General features: G+C 48.1%; 2 protein-coding genes across 2 annotated transcripts; one reads left to right on the top strand and one right to left on the bottom strand.

Annotated features, from left to right (window-relative positions):
• Positions 1-5,978: 5,978 nt before the first annotated feature.
• LOC128830220 (olfactory receptor 51G2-like) lies at positions 5,979-10,649 on the top strand. The gene is made up of 2 exons (XM_054016007.1): positions 5,979-5,998; positions 9,674-10,649. Exon 2 carries the CDS (start codon positions 9,714-9,716, stop codon positions 10,647-10,649), a length of 936 nt encoding a protein of 311 aa, XP_053871982.1. The 5' UTR covers positions 5,979-5,998; positions 9,674-9,713.
• A 5,581-nt stretch (positions 10,650-16,230) lies between these two features.
• Positions 16,231-17,097, bottom strand: LOC128830224 (olfactory receptor 51G2-like). Its single transcript, XM_054016008.1, has one exon. The coding sequence runs from the start codon at positions 17,095-17,097 to the stop codon at positions 16,231-16,233; it is 867 nt and encodes a 288-aa protein (XP_053871983.1).
• Positions 17,098-21,795: the final 4,698 nt, after the last annotated feature.

The raw sequence follows: 21,795 nt of genomic DNA, 5'->3' as shown, positions 1-21,795 counted from the left end.
TGTGAATATCTCTCTGTCAGCATTATAGAGGGTGAACAATTTATGAGTTTACCCTATATAAGCTTTATACAGGATAAAACAGATTTATTTGGGGTTTGGACCCCATTGGGAGTTGGGCATCTGAGTGTTAAAGACAGGAACACGTCTGTAAGTTGCTTTCAGTTAAACCTACAGCTGTTAGGGGACGTGGTTCAGACCTGGGTCTGGGTTTGCAGCAGTCTAGCAGGTCTGGCTCAAACCAGGCAGGGCACTGAAGTCCCAAGCTGCCAGGGCAGAAAAGCAGGGGCAGAGGTAGTCTTGGCACATCAGTTTGCAGCCCCAAGGGGGTTTCTGTGATTCAACCTATCACACCAGTGCATCTGCAAGACAGTCACTATATGTCCGGCTATCTGTGGTGTAACCCCGTTCCTTAAAAGAGGAGACTTTGTAGGCCAGTGCAGAGGGAAACAGCATCTCTGCCACTGATGGACTATGTGACCAGAAACGTCCACTAAGTAACCCTCAGTGCTTTCGTTTGTGGGTGCATCGCTTGAGATTTGGCCAGAAATACTACATATTGGGATTTTACTGGAAGTCTCATACTATTTCCTGTCTTTCTTAAAGCCCCAACTTCTGGGATCAAGTGACTGTGTGGGAATCTGAGATTTCAGTTTTCTGAAAAAAGTTTCTTTAAAAAAGTCAGTTGCAGAAAACTTGAAACAGGTGACCCCAATGGCTCAGAAACCAAAGGGAAACGGAAAAGAAACGCACATAATGATATTTAGAAATATACTTATTTTTAAATCAATCTCATGATTTTTTTACGTGATTGACTATACTTGCTGACTGAGGCTGGGTGATACTGTATACCTAGTTCCAAAGCAAAAGTTACAAAAATTAACAATTTTTTTTTCAAAGTACATCAGTAAGCCTGCAAAACCATAAGTGGGACCCCTGGACAATTGAGGTGCTAAAGGAGCACTCAAGGAAGATGTTGCTGCTGCAGAGAGGCTAAATGAATTCTTTGCATTGGTCTTCACTGCAGAGGATGTGAGGGAGATTCCCACACCTGAGCCATTCTTTTTAGGTGACAGATTTGAGGAACTGTCCCACATTGAGGTGTCAATAGTTTGGTTTTGAAACAAACTGACAAATTAAACAATATTAAATCACAAGGACCAGATGTTATTCACCGAAGAGTTCTGAAGGAAGCCAAATGTGAAATTGCAGTACTACGAACTGTCATCTGTAATCTATCATTTAAATCAGCTTCTGTACCAAATGACTGGAGGACAGCTACTGTGCCGCCAATTTTTAAAAAGGGCTCCAGCGCTGACCCTGGCAACTACAGGCCAGTAAGTCTCACTTCAGTACCGGGCAAATTGGTTGAAACTATCGTAAAGAACAAAATTGTAAGACACATAGATGAACATAATTTGTTGGGAAATAGTCAACATGGTTTTTGTAAAGGGAAATCATGCCTCACCAATCTACTAGAATTCCTTGAGGGGGCCAACAAACATGAGGAAAAAGGAGATCCAGGGATATAGTGTATTTAGATTTTCAGAAAGCCTTTGACAAGGTCCCTCACCAAAGGCTCTTAAGCAAAGTAAGCAGTCATGGGATAAGAGGGAAGGTCCAATCATGGATTGGTAACTTGTTAAAAGTTAGGAAACAAAGAGTAGGAATAAATGCTCAGTTTTCAGAATGGAGAGAGGGAAATAGTAGTGTCCCCCAGGGATCTGTACTGGGCCCAGTCCTATTTAACATATTCATAAACGATCTGAAAAAAGGGGTAAACAATAAGGTGGCAAAATTTGCGGATGATACAAAACTACTCAAAATAGTTAAGTCCCAGGCTGACTGGAAGAGCTACAAAAGGATCTCACAAAACTGGGTGACTGAGCAACAAACTGGCAGATGAAATTTAATGTTGATAAATGCAAAGTAATGCACATTGGAAAACATAATCCTAACTATATATATACAATAATGGGGTCTAAATTAGCTAGCCAGATGTTATTCACCGAAGAGTTCTGAAGGAACTCAAATACCAAACTGCAGAACTACTAACAGTTTAGTATGTAACCTATCACTTATATCAGCCTTTGTACAAGATGATTGGCAGATAGCTAATGTGCTTCTGATTTTTAAACAAGAGGCTTTCCTGGCAATTACAGGCCAGAAAGCCTAACTTAAGTAACAGGCATATTGGTTGACCATCTAGTAAAGAACAGAATAATTAGACACATAGATGAACATGATTTGTTGGGGTAGAATCAACACAGCTTTTCAAAGGGAAATCATGCCTCACCAATCTATTACAATTCTTTGAGGGGGTCAACAAACATGTGGTCAAGGGTGATGCAGGGCAAATAGTGTACTTGGACTTTCAGAAAGCCTTTGACAAGGTCCCTCACCAAAGGCTCTTAAGAAAATTAAGCAGATATGGGGTAAGTTATGGGGAAATGTCACACAACAGGTTCTCTCCTGTATCAGCAACTGGTTAGAAGCTAGGAAACAAAGTGTAGGACTATGATGAGTCAGTTTTCAGAAGGGAGGGAGAGGTAAATAATGGTGTACCCCAGGCGTCTGTACTGGGACCAGTGTTGTTCAACATATTCATAAATGAGTTTGGTGGCAAAATTTGCAGATGATACAAAATGCAGTGTCTGAGCAAGCAAAATGGCAGATGAAGTTCAGTGTTGATAAGTGCAAAGTAATGCACATGGGAAAACATAATCCCAACTATACGTATAAAAAGGTGGGGTCTAAATGAATTGTTAGCACTCAAGAAAGAGATCTTGGAGTCATTGTGGATAGTTCTCTGAAAACATCCGTTCAATGTGCAGCTGCAGTGAAAAAAAGCAAACACAATTTTGGAAATCAATAAGAAAGGAATTGGTCATGAGACAGAACATATCACATAGCCCCTGTATAAATCCATGGTATACCCACACCTTAAATATTTTTTTAATTTCGGTTGCCCCATCTAAAAAATAAACATATATTTCCATGGGAAAATACAGAGAAGGGCATCACAAATTTTGGGGTATGGAACTGCTTCCATATGAAGATAGATTAAAAAGATTGGGACTGTTAAGTTTGGAAAAGAAATGAGTAAGCGGGTATATGATAGAGGCCTAATCATGAGTGGTGTGAAGAAAGTGAATCAGGAAGTGTTATTTACCCCTTCACATGAATAAGGGGTCACCTAATGAAGTTAATAGGCAGCAGGTTTGAAAGAAAGAAAAGAAAGTACTTTTTCACACAACACACAGTCAGCCTGAGGAACACACTGCCAAGGGATGCTATGAAGGCTAAAAGTATAACTGATCCAAAAAGAATTAGGTAAGTTGATGGAGGATTCATAGATTCATAGATTCTAGGACCGGAAGGGACCTCGAGAGGTCATCAAGTCAAGTCCTCTACCCTCATGGCAGGACCAAATACTGTCTAGACCATCCCTGATAGACATTTATCTAACTGACTCTTAAATATCTCCAGAGATGGAGATTCCACAACCTCCCTAGGCAATTTATTCCAGTGTTTAACCACACTGACCGTTAGAAACTTTTTCCTAATGTCCAACTTAAACCTCCCTTCCTGCAGTTTAAGCCCATTGCTTCTTGTTCTATCCTTAGCGGCTAAGATGAACAAGTTTTCTCCCTCCTCGTTATGACACCCTTTTAGATACCTGAAAAGGATAGGTCCATCAATAGCTGTTAGTCAAGATGGTCAGGGATACAGCCCCATCCTCTGGGTGTCTCTAACCCTCTGACTGCTGGAAACTGGGAGCAGATGACAGCGTATTGATCACTCGATAATTGCCCTGTTTTGTTCGTTCCCTGTGAAGAATGTACAGGCTATCGTCAGAAGACAGGACACTGGGCTAGATGGAACAATGGTCTGACCAAATATGGCTGTTCTTATGTTCCTAAATTTTTCCACTCATGGAGGGACTACTGCAGACCAGCCTTTTTGAGGGGCTCCCTCTGCTGACATAACCACCCTAGCAGACGTTCAGTGGCTGCTCTTTATAAGAAGCTGATGGGGAGGGCGAGTGCTGCCACTTAGGGTCATAGTTCTATAGCACGAGGGGTGAGGTTTCATACAGAATGGATAATTTTTCTCTGTACGCTCAGCTGCCATGATGCTGCCCAGCTGTCAGGATCCCCAAAAGAAATTTTTCACCTGCCTCTTCCTTATAACATAAATGAAGGTTGCACTGACCGAGTCTATGGCTGCACTCTGTGTATGGAAAGGTCAAAACTTCCCAACCAGTCTATGGCTGGGGTATTGTGCCCATCAACTACTCTAACCAGCCTTCCCATCTCTGTGCAGCCCCCTCCACTCTGTACAATGCCCTCTTTAGCAGATCTTGCAGGCAGTGGCTGCTGTGACAGGCCCTGGTAGCACATCTCTGATGAACCTGTGCTAGCAGGGAGCTAAAGAGGGTCCTAGGGCAGTTGTGGAGGCCCAGAGATTGTAGTTGGGTGGGCCTAGCTAAGAGTGGATCACTGAGATCTGTGCCTAACTTTGGGGATCCCTGGATTCTGGGGGTCACTGTTTATTCCCCAGGGAAAAGGGAAGGGATGTCTCCTATGAGAACAATCTGAGGGAATTTTCCCTGTAGAGATCCTTGTGGAATCTTTCTTCCTGGTTGCACCTTGGGTTTGCAATGCAGGACAGGGGGCTGCTGGGGAGAAATCTGAATCTATATTTATGTATTTATTTATTTCAGCAAGACCACCGCTGTGACAGCATCATTGTTACCACTTGGCTGCACCCAAGGTAGCCCTGTGACTAATCAGAACCATATGATAGGGTTACCATACGTCCGGATTTTCCCGGACATGTCCGGCTTTTGGGGGCTCAAATCCCCGTCCGGGGGGAAATCCCCAAAAGCCGGGCATGTCTGGGAAAATCGGGAGGGAGGGCTGGGCCGGGGTCGCGGTGCCGGGCGCGCGGTGCTGGGCCGGGGTCCAGGGGCGCAGTGCCGGGCCGGGAGCCGGGCCGCCGAGGGGGTGCGCTGGGCCGGGAGCCGGGGGGTCGGGCCGGGAGCCGGGCCGCCGGGGGGGTGCGCTGGGCCGCGGGGCCGGGCCGCCGGGGGGGTGCGCGGGGCCGGGGGGGTGCGCTGGGCCGCGGGGCCGGGGGGGTGCGCTGGGCCGCGGGGCCGGGCCGGGAGCCGGGCCGGGGGGCCGGGCCGCCGGGGGGGTGCGCTGGGCCGCGGGCCGGGAGGTCGGGCCGGGAGCCGGGCCGCCGGGGGGGTGCGCTGGGCCGCGGGGTCGGGCCGCCGGGGCCGGGATCCGGGGGGTGCGCTGGGCCGCCGGGGCCGGGAGCCTGGGGGGTGCGCTGGGCCGCCGGGGGCCGGCCGGCAGTGCTGGGCGGGCCGGGGGTGGTCGGCCGGGGGCCAGGGACGGCACCCCAGGGCCCCAGCCGACCCAGGCTGGAGCCGCCGGGGGGGGGGGGGAAGCCTGGGCCGCACCTCCTCCCCCCACACCCTCCTTACCTGCCCAGGCTTCCCGCGAATTAAATGTTCGCGGGAAGCAGTGGAGGGGGCGGAGACTTTGGGGAGGGGGCGGAGTTGGGGCGAGGGAGGGGGCGGGGCTGGGGCGGGGCCAGGGCCCCGTGGAGTGTCCTCCTTTTGGAGGCACAAAATATGGTAACCCTACCATATGAACCGTGACAACAAACCCGGATTCCAGGAACAGAGCCAGCAGCAGTGCTGGTGCTGCAGTCTGGCTGGGTAGGATCACCACACGTCCCCTGTGATTTGACCTCCTGCATTTTGCCCTTGGCCGTGATGGGGGTTAGAGCTGGTGCACACTAAGCCAAGCAGCCGAGGTTCCCTAATGGCCAGATGGCCCCCAGGGAATGTGCAGACATGCTTCATAAAGACAGTTCCCTCCCTATCTGAACAGATACTGCCTGCTGCCTGTGTAACCTCTTCGATGACTCCTTGTCTTTTAGGGTGAAGACCTCTGGTGTCAGCGGCTCCCCTTCTAGCAGGAATTGGGTATGTTGGCAGGTTTCACCATTTTTGAAATGCAAAGTTTAGGGTAAAGGCTGCAAGCTGGTTCCATTTGCAGATGTTCTGTGCAGCGGCAGAGGACTCAACTGGGCTGTCGGGGTGACTCAGTGATGGGGCTGGAGGGCAGCACTAGGTAGCATTGGAACCCCTCCCCTACATGTAGCCAGGATCCTAGGTGGGGTACTCAAGCTACACAGAAATCTGAGATTCAAAGCGAGCTCAGATTGTTAAAAACCCAAGTCCCATTTCTAGAGGTGCCGTGTGATCTAGGACCGATTCTGCCAGGACTGAGCGAGACGAAACCCCACAGAATATCAGTGACTAGTTCCCAAATCGCCTCAGGTTTATTTGCTCCTGAAAATTGTATCAGCAAATGCATTTTCAAAGGTTTTATTCTCTGGCTTGACTGTGAATGCAGGAATCCAGAGCTGTGTTGCTGTGTGGTAACAGGGCTGATAAGTCATATTTCTCTTTCCTGATTGGCTGAGGGATCCAGGTTTTCTACCCCGTAGATACCCCTCAGAGTTACAGGGTTACTGGCATCTCTGCCCCCTCTCTGGTCTCCGAGTGCCAGATGTCAGGCCTTGTAGCCATCCCTGTGATGGGGCCAGATGTCAAGCATGGGGTGGAATCCCACGAACCTGCCATCCTCAGACGGGACCCTTTGTAGGCTTCGCTCTCATGAGGTGGAAATTCAGGATCCTCCACCCTCAGGCTGGGTCCCCGGCTACAGCACACTGCAGGGGGACTGTGCTTGTCCAGCAGGTCCGAGTGGGTTCGGCACCTGTGGTTCTTCCCTTTCAGAGTCTGTGAACAGTCATGAGACAAGTGACCAGCCGGCCTTCCTGAAACAAAATACTGTTTAATCTGAACTGCAGGAATAAAGTATAACATGGGAGAATAAGAAGTTCTCTGACCCCAAGCCCTCCCACTCTGACGGGGTCCCAGGCAGGCCGAGAGCCTTCAGATTTCCCCAGTGCTGTCTGTGCCTGTCAGTCTGAAAATTTTCTCAGCAACAGCTGCCCCACCTCTGGACAGACTCCCAGCGCTGGCAAAACAAGCTGTGTAACATGGCTGGAGCCTGGAAATAGGCTCTTCTCAGCTTGTAGCTCCGGTGTTGTCTCCCAGCTTCTCTGAAGAGCTTACTGAGAGAGGGCTTTTCTTGATCTCTTGTTTCCTTTCCTGCTTGTTCTCCACCAGCCTGCTATGAAACTATGAAGAGCCATAATACAGCCATAACATAAACATCCCAATAATTAACCCAATATAGCTCTACAGCAAACATCCCCAGAACTGGGTTTAACACACACATTCATTACAGCAGCTCAGCTCTATGTCAGTCACAATGCTGGTCCCGGGTGCTAAAGATTTTATACAGGTCATAGACAGTCAGAGAGAGAGAGAGAGAGAGAGAGAGAAACTACTTACCTGTGGGAAATGAAGTTGCATTTCCATGAATACTCATGCATATGACTTTCAAATCCATTTCCTGCAAACCCCCATCGTGCCTCAATAACAGGTGCTGGGGTTACTATGTAATAGAAAGTGAGAGCTCAGGGAATAAATATTTTCTATATTGATCCGAATGCCTGTTACCACTCCGGATACAGGCTACAGCCTGACAGACGAGAACCAGTCAGCTATTAACCCAGAGACAGAGGAGCTACCAGACTTTTGTTTGCTGACAAGTGACTGGATGAGGGCTGAGACGCTGTGATCTTATCAGGTTCTGAAGAAATCCAAATGACAGATGCTACATTTTAAGTCCCACTCTAACCTGAGAAATCACCTCTGAAAGAAAATCAGAAGCGAAAGAATGGGTTGACGTATAGATGTGTAAATGTTATGCCATTTCATTGTAATACAAAAGTTACAAACCAAACATTCATGACATGCCTGTATATCTAAAGCAAGAAGCAGAGTTGTTGGAATCTCTATAGGAAGGGGCAGCAGTAACATTACTGCTTAATGGCTTTGGCTTTAGAAAGTATTTCAGAAGTGCTCCACATACTGTTTGCAATGGGTTTGTGCTATTAACTCTTTGTTTGGTGAACAGTTGTATGATACTGTCTCCTGGTAACTGAACAGAAGCTTTTTCTAATGCTTACATTCAGGGTTGTCCATTCAATCACTCTCCAATACATGTGCAAGGACATAAGAGCATAAGAGTTTCCAAAAAGTCCTGAGAGACCAGAACCACTGGTCTGTGTTTTAGCAAAGAGTAGAGCTGAGGTGCAAGAAAGAGGAGTGTAATAGTTGCAGTGGGGGAGGTCCAGGTTGGATATTAGGAAACACTATTTCACTCGGAGGGTGGTGAAGCACTGGAATGCGTTATCTAGGGAGGTGGTGGAGTCTCCTTCCTTGGAGGTTTTTAAGGCCTGGCTTGACAAAGCCCTGGCTGGGATGATTTAGTTGGGAATTGGTCCTGCTTTGAGCAGGGGGTTGGACTAGATGACCTCTTGAGTTCCCTTCCAACCCTGATATTCTATGATTCTATGATTCTAGTGGTTGTAAGCAATTTACGCCCCTTACGTTTTACATGAGCATGGCTGACGTAACTTGCACACTCTGCTGGATATAAGAGTAAATATAGTTTTTGGATGATTTACCCATTCTTGCCACTAACCCCTCCCCAACCCAACTGAAGTAACAGTCTGTGTTAGCTTGTAACTTGCCAGATATCTACTGACCCTTGCATGGGGAGAGGATGCAGTTCCTGAGAGCATGATGAGAGGCCTGTAGGATGATGGAACTCTTTGGATTCAGTCAACCCTGGGCAGGCAAAGCACTTCAGCTTCAGATTCTTGGGGCTCTGAGTATATCACCACGAGCACTTGTTAAGGGAAAGTTAACAGAGACCAGTTCACACATGTAAATCTGAAGTGCGGTAGTTTAAGTCAATGTTATTGAATGAAAATCCTAGCTCTAAGAATTTATCCTATCTGCTGCAAAGAGGAAGTGGCTTAAGTTGCACTTTCAGGCATGGAAAATATATATATATATATATAATGAGGCAATGAAACACATTTATAAATTGCTTTAATGCAGAAGAGATAAATACAATGACCATTTTCCTCATGAATTTCCCATGTGTTTACCCACATATCATGATACAGTAGGCCACACTCAGAAGTGGAGGGCCAGAAAGGTGTCTGTGGTAAGGTCAATATTGTAAAATCATGCAGTGTTCAAGCAGGATGTGGAACTCCCAGCCACAAGACATCATTGGGCCAAGAGTTTAGCTGGATTGAAAGAGGGACTGGATGTTTATGTGGGTTACCAGAAAATCCAATTCCAATATTGAGGGTTGTTTTAAAAAGTCTTGGAAGGGCTCTAAACCTTCCTGATTTACATCACAAAATATGTCTAGCTAGTGGGCGTCAGGGGGAAACTTTCCCTGGGAGCAGATTATCTCAGAGCTGCCTATTGCAGGGTTTCTTCCACCTTCCTCTGAAGCATCTGGGACTGGTCACTGGATACTGGACTAGATGGACTGCAGGTCTGATCCAGTCAGGCAGTGCCTATCTTCCTGTCAGTTATGTAAATCCAAGACTGTTCTTGATGATTCTCCTTGAGCTTCTGGGAGTCTTTAGACTTGCACTGAGAGCAGAAAAATGTCTTGTTAAATATCATCAACTCTCCTGTTCTTTTTCCTTTCAGGAAGGAAAGTTCAAAACTCCTTGGACCTGCCCAGTACATTATGTCAGCTGTCAATGACACCAAATTCAACTCTGCAGTGTTCCTGCTCACCGGAATACCTGGGCAGGAAGATGTTCATCTCTGGCTGTCCATCCTCTTTTGTTTCATATATGTTATTTCAATAGTAGGAAATTCAGTCATTCTGTTCATTATTAAAACAGATCTAAGCCTCCATGAGCCCATGTACATTTTCCTTTCCATGTTGGCTGTCACGGACCTTGGCTTATCGATAGTCACAATACCAACGATCCTGGGGATATTCTTGTTTAACTCAAGGGAGATAAGCTTTGATGCCTGTTTAGCCCAGCTGTTCTTCATCCACTCGCTTCAATTCATTGAATCCTCCATGCTCTTGCTCATGGCCTTTGACCGCTTCGTCGCTATCTGTAGCCCGCTGAGATATGCTTCCATCTTAACCCTGCAGAAAATAGCCAAGATGGGACTGGTGTGTGTGCTAAGAGGGTTGGCTGTAGTATTCCCAGTCCCCTTTCTTCTAAAACGGTTCCAATATTGTCGAGCCAATATCCTCTCCCATTCCTACTGCCTGCACCAGGACGTTATTAAGATGGCTTGTTCAGACATCACATTCAATAGCATCTATGGCTTGGCTGTTACACTCTTAACAGTGGGTTTGGACTCGCTTCTCATCTTCTTCTCTTATGTGATGATCCTCAAAACAGTGCTGAGCATTGCATCCTCCGTGGAGTGCCTCAGAGCCTTGAACACTTGCGTCTCCCACCTCTGCGCCGTCCTGCTCTTCTACACTCCAGAAATTGGCTTGTCTGTGTTACACAGATTTGGGAAGGGCTCTTCTCCCTTGCTTCAGATTCTCCTGGGCTACATTTACTTGCTGGTCCCGCCTCTGATTAATCCAATCGTGTACAGCGTGAAAAGCAAACACCTTCGTGAGAGGATAATCAGGGCGTTCATCAAGTGAAGGTTCAGTTCATCACCTGGCTCCAGCGCTTGTGACACGGGGGACAAAAAAAACGCAGGCCATCTAATCCAACCTGGACCCTTGCATCTGAGATGACATGATCTACTAATCTCCACTCTGTAGAGAAAGGTTCAGGTGGGGTCTAAGGACAGAGGCTGGTGAAGGAGGACAGCTCACTGCGGGATGGAGACCAAGGCAGGCAGCAGCATTTACAGAGTGACTGTGTTCGTGGAGAGCCAGGGGACGGGTGGGATGTTGGCCCATAAAGAGCCATATCAGTGGCTGCTCCCCTTTCAGAACTCCTGTCTATACAGTCAATAAAGAGAAGGGATGTGGATGTTGATTCCCATTACACCTGGTCTGTCACTGTCCTGTCTCTGGTTAAACATCTATGAGCTATGAAAAACACTGCAGAGCTGTTCTGCAGTCACAGTCCTGACATTTCCTGAACGCTCTGGGTGCTGTGTGATCCATGGATGCTGCACCAGCTGTACACATGGGCTATTCAAGGGACAAGGACACTCACCCTTCCCCTGTACCTCAGCCAGGTGTTTGTGACTGAGTCGTGTCAGAGACATGATTAATGCAGGAGCCCCAGGAGAAGCCGTTCAGGCAGCCCACCCCTGCCACCCCTGTTGATGGCTCTGTACACACCACACGCCTGCTGATCCCAACCCCAGATGGCCATAATGCCACCAAGCCAGAGCAGAGCTGTGGTGTGAGTTGGGGTCTGACACACAGGAGACCTGGCAAGAGACTAATGCAAAGGGGTGGAAACAGGCCTCAGCTTCCCAAGAGAGGCACAGTTAGCTCCGATCCCATCTCCAATTGGATCGGAGCTAACCGTGCCTCTCTTGGGAAGCCCAGCCCATTCAGTGTAGGGAGACAACCTTTTCCAATGGGAAAAAATAGAACACATGTAGGATCTACATCTCTTCTCTGACCCCGCCCCTGCCCCTCTTCTTCCCCTCAAATCTCCACACCCTGACCCATCTCTTTCCCCCAAGACCTACCCACTGGCTAGGCCAGAAGCCAGACCCAGGCCGAGGTAAGAGCTGCCCAGGGAGAAAGGGCTACGGGGGAGGGACCCTGGAACCTCCACCTGCCCTGGGATGGTGGCAGGGCCTTGGGGGAAAGAGGGCCAGGGGAAGGGCCTCATTGTGAAGGGGACCTAAGTACCTACTCAGCCCTCCCCCCCCACCAGGAAGAGCTGGCACCGCCCATGAATGCCAGGTAGGCATACAGCGATACTGCAAAGAATTCAGACTTGGACAGAGTGAGCTGTGCTCTTGGGAGCCGTTACGAAGGGGTGGTGGTCAGCCCAGCCCCCAGGCTGCTCTAAACTCCCCTGAGGCAGGTGGAGAACAGGCCAGAGAATCAAACCCCTTTAACTGGCTCTGGTGAAGCAGAGAATCCAGCCGTGTCTGTCACTGCTTGGAAGGCTGGTCCTGTGCTCTAGGACTGCTGTGTGACTCAAGAGATTTGAGCTTGATGCTCTTGCAATATGTGACCATGGGCAAGTCATTGGCTGTCTCTGAGCCTCTGCTCAGGTGGATAATAGCCCTGCCCTGCCTCACCGCAGTGTTGGGAGGATAAGTACATTCAAGGTGTTCAGATACTGTGAGATCCTAAGAACAGGGCTATGTCAGCATTCCACAGAGCAACAACTTTGTCTATAAAAGGCCTCTTATCACAGCCCCCTATGACAGCTGGTTCTGGGAAGCCCCATGAGTCCATCACCTTGGTGTCTGTGGCAGATGTGGGAGTGCTCAGGGATGACAGTGAGGGGTAAGGAGTGGATTTCATTGGTCTTTGGTGTCTGAGATGTTGCAGTGCACCTGCATCAGGTTTTTCAGCTTTTCAACAACTCACTTTAGAAAAAAATAAAGTTTTTAAAAAAACTAAAAGCTGAGATTCCTGTTCAGTTTCTTGATTCCAGAAGTTGGGGCTTTAAGAACGACAGGAAATAGTGTGAGACTCCCAATGAAATCCTAAGAGGGGGGTGCTGCTGGCCTCATCACAAGCAGAACACCCACAAACAAAGGTTCTGAGGGTTAGTGAGTGGACAGGTCATGCAATTGGTCAGTGGAAGAGACACTGTTTCCCTCTGCACTGGCTTACAGAGCCTCCTGTTGTAAGGAACAGATAGCCGGACATAACAGTGACGGGCTCGCAGAGCCACTGGTACCTGAGGCACAGCGCAGAGGGACTATCCTCATGTTGAATCATGAGACATGCACATGTCGGGTAGGCAAGGCCATGCAAATTATTAATAGAAAAGGGAGTGACCCAAACCCAGTTCCAAATGCCTGCTCCTAGCTCTCATTGGGACCCCAAACAACCCCCTCTCCCAGATTCAGCTACTCCCAGCTACTTGGTGATGTTGGAAATTTGGATGCAGGTGGAAGGTCTATTTCTAGCACTAGAGTGGCTCTCATTGCTCATGGAGCAGATGGGGTCAGGATCAGACAGACGTGCATCGCAGCAGGGCTCTGTTTGGCCAGGCAACACTCTCCAGATCCTTCACTCTCTGAAAACACATCCTGTTTCCCCCTCTTACTGCCGAGCTGCAGGCGGGGCCCAGAACTCCCTCGTCAAAGGGGGCTGTGCTAATGACAGGCCTCATCCCCAAGGGGTGTTGGGAAGAGTTCAGGTTCTCCACCAGGTGCCCCAAATTACCTGTATGAGGCAAACAGAGCTGAAATCTCTCTACGGCACTTAGCTCTGATCCCAGTTATTGTAGAGTCCGAGCAGCTTTCAATCAGTAACATATTTACCAGCACAACACCCCTTGCGGTAGGACAGAGCTATTAACGCCACTGGGCAGAACTTCCCCTGCTGGTGACACCCATGTTCCGAAAGAGGACACGGCCCCCTGCCCTACACTACAAGGCCCCAGCCCCAGGCCCTTAAAGAAACAGTAGCCTGGGGTTTCCCAAAGCTTTAGCTATTACCAAGGACCATCTTCCTTTCTCCCAGTAGCTGCCTGTACTAGGCCTCTGTCAGCTCCAAAAGTCACAGGAAGTTTAAAGGGCCACACCCTGGAGCAAAGGTTGACTGACCCCTCTAATCTTTCCTACCCTTAAAGGGGAGAGTCTCCAACAAACCACCTCCAATAACCACTGAATTAGGGTGATCACCCATCCCGAACTAGGTGGCAGAGTCCCAAAATGCAGCCTTTGACTCTTGGTCCCAGGCTAAATGACTCCAGGATAACATCTGTCCCAAATTCCTTGTAGTGATGATCCACAACTCCCTTTTCCAGGTAGGGAGGCTGAGATGGTCCTTAGCGCCCCCTCGGTATGAAGCCCCGCCCCCTGCTCCTCTTTCCCCAGAGGCCCTGCTCCGAGCTCAAGGCAGGTGGACGGTCCACGGTTCTCCACAGCGGGCCAGGATCCCGCTGGGATGTTCTTATCAAGGCCTGGCTCTGTGTTCTGGCCTGGCCAGTGAGTGGGGTTTGGGGGGAAGAAGAGGGGCAGGGGTGGGTCATAGAGGTGGTTGGGCTCCTGCCTGTGTCCTGCTTTTGCCTTTTGAAAAGGTGATCACCCTACAGTTAACGGGCTGTTCTGTGCTAGGAGCTAGTTGTTCCTCTGTTGGGGAGCAGAGGACTGTTTCCACCCCTTTGCAAGCAGCTGGTGTTACCTGGGGTTCTTTCAATCCAAAGCTCTTGGTAACTTTACTCTGTGCGAGGAGGTGTCAGGAAATAAATGAGGGGAGACACGGCCGTCCGACCGATAGATGGCTGGCACAAACAGGACAACACACGAGTGCTTTCACTTAAAGCTAAACTTTACTAGTCTCAAGCACTTACATACGTCCGCAACAAGTTAGTAAAACACCCCCAACCCTTGATAATTACCAAAGCTGAGTGGGGCTTTCGAGTGGCACAGTGGGAGCCCGACTGCCACTGAGGAACACAAGATGCATCCAGAGGGAGAGACCAGTCCTGAAGAGTCTCCCCAAAGGAGAGTCCCCCCATCTCAAGCGTTTGCCCCTAATTTATACATTAGTAATAGAATGACATGTCCCTTAAAGAAACCTTATTAAGTAAACAGTTTCAAGCAAGAGGATCCTTCTGATTATTGATTAACCAGAGTCTGCAGCTCTGAGACCCCAATAGACATTCCTGCTCTTTTAAAATGCATGTATCAGCAACTTCAACACAATTGTGATCAGGAAGGACGCGGGGTCAAGCTGCCCCTTCCGTGGCACCCCAAAACCCCCTCCCCTCCTGCCTTGGTCAAGCTGAGTTTGCTGACTGGCCAATTTACAGCTTGCTGATTAGGCTTTTTAACAATAAGTCATAGTGGTTTCAGGCACTTTACTGTTTTGCCAAAGTCTCCCCGTACACTGGGGCAGCACAAACAGAGGAGACTGGTGGGGGGACCTGGGCCTGTGTCTCTTGCCAGGACTCCTATGTGTCAGACCTTCATTCACACTCGCAGCTCTGCCCTGCCTTGGGGGTATTACGGTCAGCTGGGGGTGCACTACATAGGTGTGCGTGTGCAGAGCCATCAATGGGGGCAGAGAGGATGTACTGCCTACATGGCTTTTCCTGGAGCTCCTGTGTTAATCAGGTCTCTGACATGACTCAGTCACAAGCAACTGGCTGAAGGAGTAGGGAAAGGGTGGGTGTCCATGCCCCTTGCATAGGCACCAACTTTCCCTCTGCCCGGTGGGTGCTTAACCCCCCTCCGCCCCTGGCCCCGTCTCTTCCCCATGCCTGCACCACCCTCATCCCGCCCCCATTCCACCCCTTCCCCAAAGTCCCCGCCCCCTTCCTGCCTCTTCTCCACCTCCTCCCCCTCCCTCCCAGAATGTCCTAAGTGCCACCAAACAGCTGTTAGGCAATGGGGAGGTGGAAAGGGCTGTGAAGAAGGGGGAGGAGCAGGGACATGGCGTACTGGGGGGAGAAGGAAGTGAGGAGGAGGAGCTTGGCTGGTGGGTGCAGAGCACCCACTAATTTTTCCCCATGGGTGCTCCACCCCCGGAGCACTCATGAAGCCAGCGCCTGTGGCCTCTTGAATAGCCCCTGTCCACACCATGGATCACGCAGCACCCAAAGCAATCAGGAAGGACCAGGACTTTGCAGCTTTTCTCATGGCCCGTGGATGTTTAACCAGAGATGGGACAGTGACAGGCCAGGTGTAATGGAAAACAACATCCACATCCCTTCTCTTTATTTACTGTATCGAGAGGAATTCTGAGGTCGGAGCAGCCACCGATATAGATCTTTATGGGCCAACAAACCACCGGTCCCCTGGCTCTCCACTAACACAGTCACTTTGTAAATGCTGCTGCCTGCCTTGGTGTCCTTCCCCCAGTGCACTGTCCTCCATGGACCAGCCCCTCTCTCATAGCTCCAGGCCTTAGACCTTGTCTGAAACTCTTTCAAGAGAATGGAGTTCAGTAGCTCATATAGTCTTGGATCTAAGGGTCCAGGATGGAATTGGTGGCCCATGTTTATCATCTCCCGTGTCAGCAGTGCTGGAGCTAGTTCACGAACTGACACTTCACTTGACAAATGCCCTAATTATTCTCGCAAGAAGGTGTTTGCTTGTTATGCTGTACACGATTGTATTTATTGGGGTGGGACCGGCAGGTAGACATAATCCAGGACCATTTGAAGCAAGTGAGAAGAGCTATTTCCAAATCTATGTATCACAGCCAGGCCAATATCTGGCATGTAGAAGACCAGGATGGCGCAGAGGTGGGAGAAACAAGTGTTCAAGGCCCTGAGGCACTCCGTCTGGGATGTGATGCTCAGCACTGTTTTGAGAATCATCACATAAGAAAGGAAGATGAGCAGCGAGTCCAACCCCATTGTTAAGAGTTTAGTAAACAAGCCATAGATGCTGTTCACTCTGATATCTGAACAATCCATCTTCATGACCTCCTGGTGCAGGCAGTAGGAATGGGAGAGGACATTTGTTTGACAGTATTGGAACTGTTTCAGGAGAAAGGGGAGTGGGAATATTATTGCCACCCCTTTCAGCACAAATACCAGTCCCATCTTGTGTATTCTCTGTGGGTTTAAGATGGAAGCATATTTCAGCGGGTCATGGATCGCGATGAAGCGGTCAAAGGCCATCAATAATAGCACGGAGGATTCAGTGCACTGAAGCGAGTGGATGAAGAACAGCTGCACAAAACAGGCATTGAAGCTGATCTCCCTAGAGTTAAACAAGAATATACCCAGTGTTGTCGACATGGTGGCAATCGATAAACCAAGGTCTGTGATGGCCAACATGGAAAGGAAAATGTACATGGGCTCATGGAGGCTTGGATCTGTTTTTATAATGAACAGGATGACTGAATTTCCTACTATTGAAATAATATACACTATGCAGAAGGGGATAGAGATCCAGAGATGGACGTCTTCCTGCCCAGGTATCCCGGTGAGAAGGAACACTGCAGAATTGAATTTGGTGTTATTGACAGCTGACATAACGGACTGGGCAGGTCAGAGGAATTTTGAATTTTCCTTCCTGAAAGAATAAAGAACAGGAGACTAAATTATATTTAACTAGACATCTTTCTCCTCTCAGTACAACTCCAGAGACTCCCAGGAGCTCAAGAAAGATAAGTAAAAACATAGTTTTGGATTTACAGCAGTAGGAAGACTGGATCAGACCAGCAGTCCATCTAGCCCAATATCCAGTATCCAGTTCCAGATGCTTCAGAGGAAGGTGGGAAAAGCCCTGCAATAGGCAGCTATGAGATAACCTTCTGCCTGGGATAGTTTCCCCCTTACACCCACTAAACTCATTTTTTTCATATAAATCAAGAAGGTTTAGATCTCTTCCAAGACTTTTTAAAACCACCCTCACCACTGTAATTGTATTTTCCAGTTACCCATAGGAACTTACAGTCCCTCTTTGAAACCTGCTAATCTTTTGGCCCCATTGATATTTTGTTTCTGGGAGTTCTACAGCCTACTTGAGCGCTGTGTAATTTTCAGTTGTGAATTTACCACAGACACCCTTTCTAGCCCACCACTTCTGAGTATGGCCCATTATATGACGATGTATTTATGAACACATGGCAAGTGCATGGTGAAAACGGTCATTGCATTTATCTGTCCATCTGTCCTGCATTGTGTATATATATATAAAATTTTCTCCACTACAGAGAGTCCAAATTAAGGTACTTCCTCTTTGCAGTACATGAGATAAATTCTTAGGGCCAGGATTTTAATTCAATAATTGTGACTTCAATTGTGTCATTCCAGATTTACATTTGTAAATTCAGTCAGAACCGGGCTATATTCACTTTCCCTTACCAAATACTGTCCTATGATACACTCTGACCCCCCAACGTCCCTCCAACAGGTGCTGAAGTGCTTTGCCTGGCCAATTTTGACTGAATCCAGAAGGTTTGATCAGACTACAGACTTCCTCACAGGATCTTCATCCACCCCCGTGCAAGCGTCTATAGATATCTGGAACTTACAAGCTAACACAGAGGGCTAGTTCACCTGGGCAGTGGAGAAGTTGTTGTCACAAATGAGTGAATAGTGCAAACACTAGGGTTGCACTACTATCTACTTGAGTGTGCAAGTTACTTTAGCCATGCTCGTTTCACTGTAGATAGGCATAAATTACATACAGCCACTAACATACATTACATACACTCCCCTTTCCTGTACTTCAGCTCTGCTCTGCTGAAACAGAGGCCAGCGGTTCTGTTCTCTCATGACCTTTTGGAAAGTCTTGCACAAGTATTGCAAAGGAATTATGTTCATGACCCTCAATGTAAGTTTAAGATAAAGCTTCTGGTCAGTTACCCGGGGATGGTATGATACAACTGTTCAATGAACAAAGAGTTAATGGCACAAACCCATTGCAAACAGTATGTTCAGAATTACTTTGTAAAGCAAAAGCCATTAAGCAATAAAGCTACCACTCCTCCCTCCTGTAGAGATTCCAACAACTCTGCTTCTGGCTTTCATGCCAAGTCATGAAAGTTTGGTTTGCAATATTTGTATTACAATGAAAAGTTTAGCATAAAATTTACACATCTGTACTTTAGTACACTCATGTCAACAAATTCTTTCCCCTCTGATCCTTTTTCAGAGATGATTTATCAGGTGAGAATGGGACCTTAAATGTAGAGTCTGTCATCTGGATTTCTTCACAGATTGAAAAGATTGCAATGTCTCAGCCCTCATTCAGTCGCTTGTCGGCAAACAAAAATCCACTAGCCCCTCTGTCCCTTGGTTAGTAGCTGACTGGTTCTCCTCAGGTTCTATTCTGTATGTCTGTGACCTGTATCCGGAGTGGTAACAGGCATTAAGATCATTATTGAAAATATTCATTCCCTGAGCTCTCACTGTCTAGTATTTATATGACGGGTTCTCTCATCGGTACCCCCTTGGGACTGCCCCTTGGTTTGCTGAGATACCACTGAGCCTAATCCTTCTGCCGACATGGACACTCCTTAACTCTGTCTTGTTGAGCTAGATCCTCCAGGCCTCCTCCAGCACAGTCCCGGATATAGGCCCAGACTCCTCTGCAAACTATGGACACTGAGATCAGCTCAGTTCTGGGAAGACTCCGTTAAAGGGACTGGCCTCAGCATCCCAGTGACTTTCTGGGAGCCTGAACCCCAGATACATTCGTTCATGTTATTCACCCTCATTCTCAAAGTAAAGAGAGATATAAACAGACTGTTTGCCCCCCCAGGTAACAATTACTTACCCTGTGTTTATTAATAAACCAAAGTGATTTTATGAAGTATAAAAGGTAGGATTTAAGTGGTCATAAGAGATAACAGACAGAACAAAGTAGGTTACTAAGCAAAATAAAGCAAACACGCAAGGCTAAGCTTAATACACTAAGAAACTGTTACAGGTAATTTCACCCTCAAAGATGTTTCAATAAGCTTCTTTCACAGACTAGACTCATTCCTAGTCCAGGCCCAATCCTTTCCCCTGTTCAGCCTCTGTTAGTTCCAGCAGACATCTTGGGTGAAAAGCAGGGGTAGCCTCACCACGCTCCCTCAGTCCTACTTCACATCCTTATATACATTTCGCAAAAGGTGGCATAGTGAATGTGTATATTAAATACAGATCTTGGGATGTTTGCTGTATAGCTAAATTGGGTTAACTATTGGGATGTTTATGTTGTGGCATTATTGGGTGAAACCAGTATGGCTCTTCTTAGTTTAACAGCAGGCTGCTGGAAAACATGAAGGAAGGGAAGCAACAGCTTAAGAAAAGCCATTGCACATTAAAAAAATCAAGGAGATTGAGAGACAACACCGAAGCTGGGAAGAGCCTATTTCCAGTCTCCAGCCACATTACACAGCTTGTTTTGCCAGCACTGGGAGTCTGTTCAGAGGTGGGATAGCAGTTGCTGAGAAGCTCTTCAGACTGACAAGCACAGAGACCACTGGGGAAGTCTGAAGGCCCTCGGCCTGCCTGGGTCCCTATCAGAGTGGGAAGGTTTCGGGTAAGAGAAGTTTACAGACTGTTTTTTTAAAAACCACTTATTCTCCCATGTTATGCTTTTTTCCTACTTTTCAGATTAAACAATATTTTGGTTCAAGAAGGCTGGCTGGTCACTCATCTCACCACTGCTAACAGACTTACATAGAGAAGAACTGCAGGTGCCGAACCCACTCAGACCTGCTCGGTCCACAGTCGAACTGCAGTATGCTGTAGCCCAGGGCTCAGTCTGAGGGTAGGAGGATCACAGGATGCCACCCCATGAGAGGCAAGGCTACAAGGCCTGGCACTCGGAGACCTGAGAGGGGACAAAGATGCAGGTAGTCCAATAACTCTGAGGGGTATCTACAGGGTAGAAAGGCTGGAGCCCTCATCCAGTCTGGAAACAAAAATGCCTTATCGGACTTGTTACCACAGAGCAACGCAGCTCTGAATTCCTGCATTCACAATCAAGCCAGAGGATAAAACCTTTGAAAATGGATTTAATTTCCATTAGTAAATAAACCTGAGATGATTTGGGAACTAGTCACTAATATTCCCTGGGGTCTCTTCTCGCTCAGCCTCTGGCAGGATTGGGCAAAGAGCACATGCATGTCTGGAAATGGGACATCTTGAGAAATCCTTACTTGGGGCATTGGGGTTTTAATACTCTGAGGTTGCTTTGAATCTCAGATTTCTGTATAGCTTGAATAGCCCACTGTGGAGCATGAGCAGATGTAGGGGAGGGGTTTCTAAGCTCTCTCCACCACCATCACTAAGTCACCCCAACAGCTCAGCTGAGTCCCCTGCAACTGCACAGAACATCTGCAGATGTTAACAACTCGCAGCCCTTATCCTTCACTTCACATTTTAAAGGTAGTGAAACTTGCCAATGTACCCAATTCCTGCTAGAAGGGGAGCCGCTGACACCAGAGGTCTTCACTCAAAAGGACAAGGAGTCAGAGGAGAGGTTGCAGGGCAGCAGGCAGTATCTGTTCAGATAGGGGAGGCAGGTGTCTTTATGAAGCATGCCTGCACATTCCCTTGGGGGCCACTTGGCCATCAGGGTATCTCAGGAAAGCTCACCCGCTTTAATCCCCATCACGGCCAATGGCAAACTGCAGGAGGCCAAATCACAGGGGCTTTGCGGTGATGCTTCCCAACTAGACTGCAGCAAACACCCTGCGGCAGGCTCCATTCCTGGAATCCTCTGGGGCAGCTGTTATCCTGTTGAAATAATAATAATGATAATAATAATAATTAATAGCTAACAACAGCAACTCTATTTGTCCCCGGCAGCCTCCTTTCCTGCATTACAAACTCTTGGTTCAGACCAGGGAAGGGAGATTCCACAAGACTCCCCACATGAAAATTTACCTCGGATCATTCCAGAAGGGGAGGTCCCTTCCCTTCTCCCTGAGGAATGAAATGGGGGGCCCAGGACTCCTTTATCCCCAAAGTTATATACAGATCTCAGTGATCCACTGGTAGCTAGGCCCTCCCACCCACAATCTGTGGGCATCCACAACTGCTCTAGGCCCCTCTCCAGCTCCCTGCTAGCACAGACTCATCAGAGATGTGCTACCAGGGCCTGTCACAATAGCCACTGCCCGCACGTCTTGCTGTGGGGAGTGTTGTACAGGGTGGAGGAGGCTGCACAGAGATGGGAAGGCTGGTTAGTGTAGCTGATGGGCACAATACCCCAGCCACAGACTGGGC

The sequence above is a fragment of the Malaclemys terrapin genome, chromosome 1, assembly GCF_027887155.1.
Source record: "Malaclemys terrapin pileata isolate rMalTer1 chromosome 1, rMalTer1.hap1, whole genome shotgun sequence".
Classification (NCBI taxonomy): Eukaryota; Metazoa; Chordata; order Testudines; family Emydidae; genus Malaclemys; species Malaclemys terrapin.
This window is presented reverse-complemented; position numbering and strand designations above follow the sequence as displayed.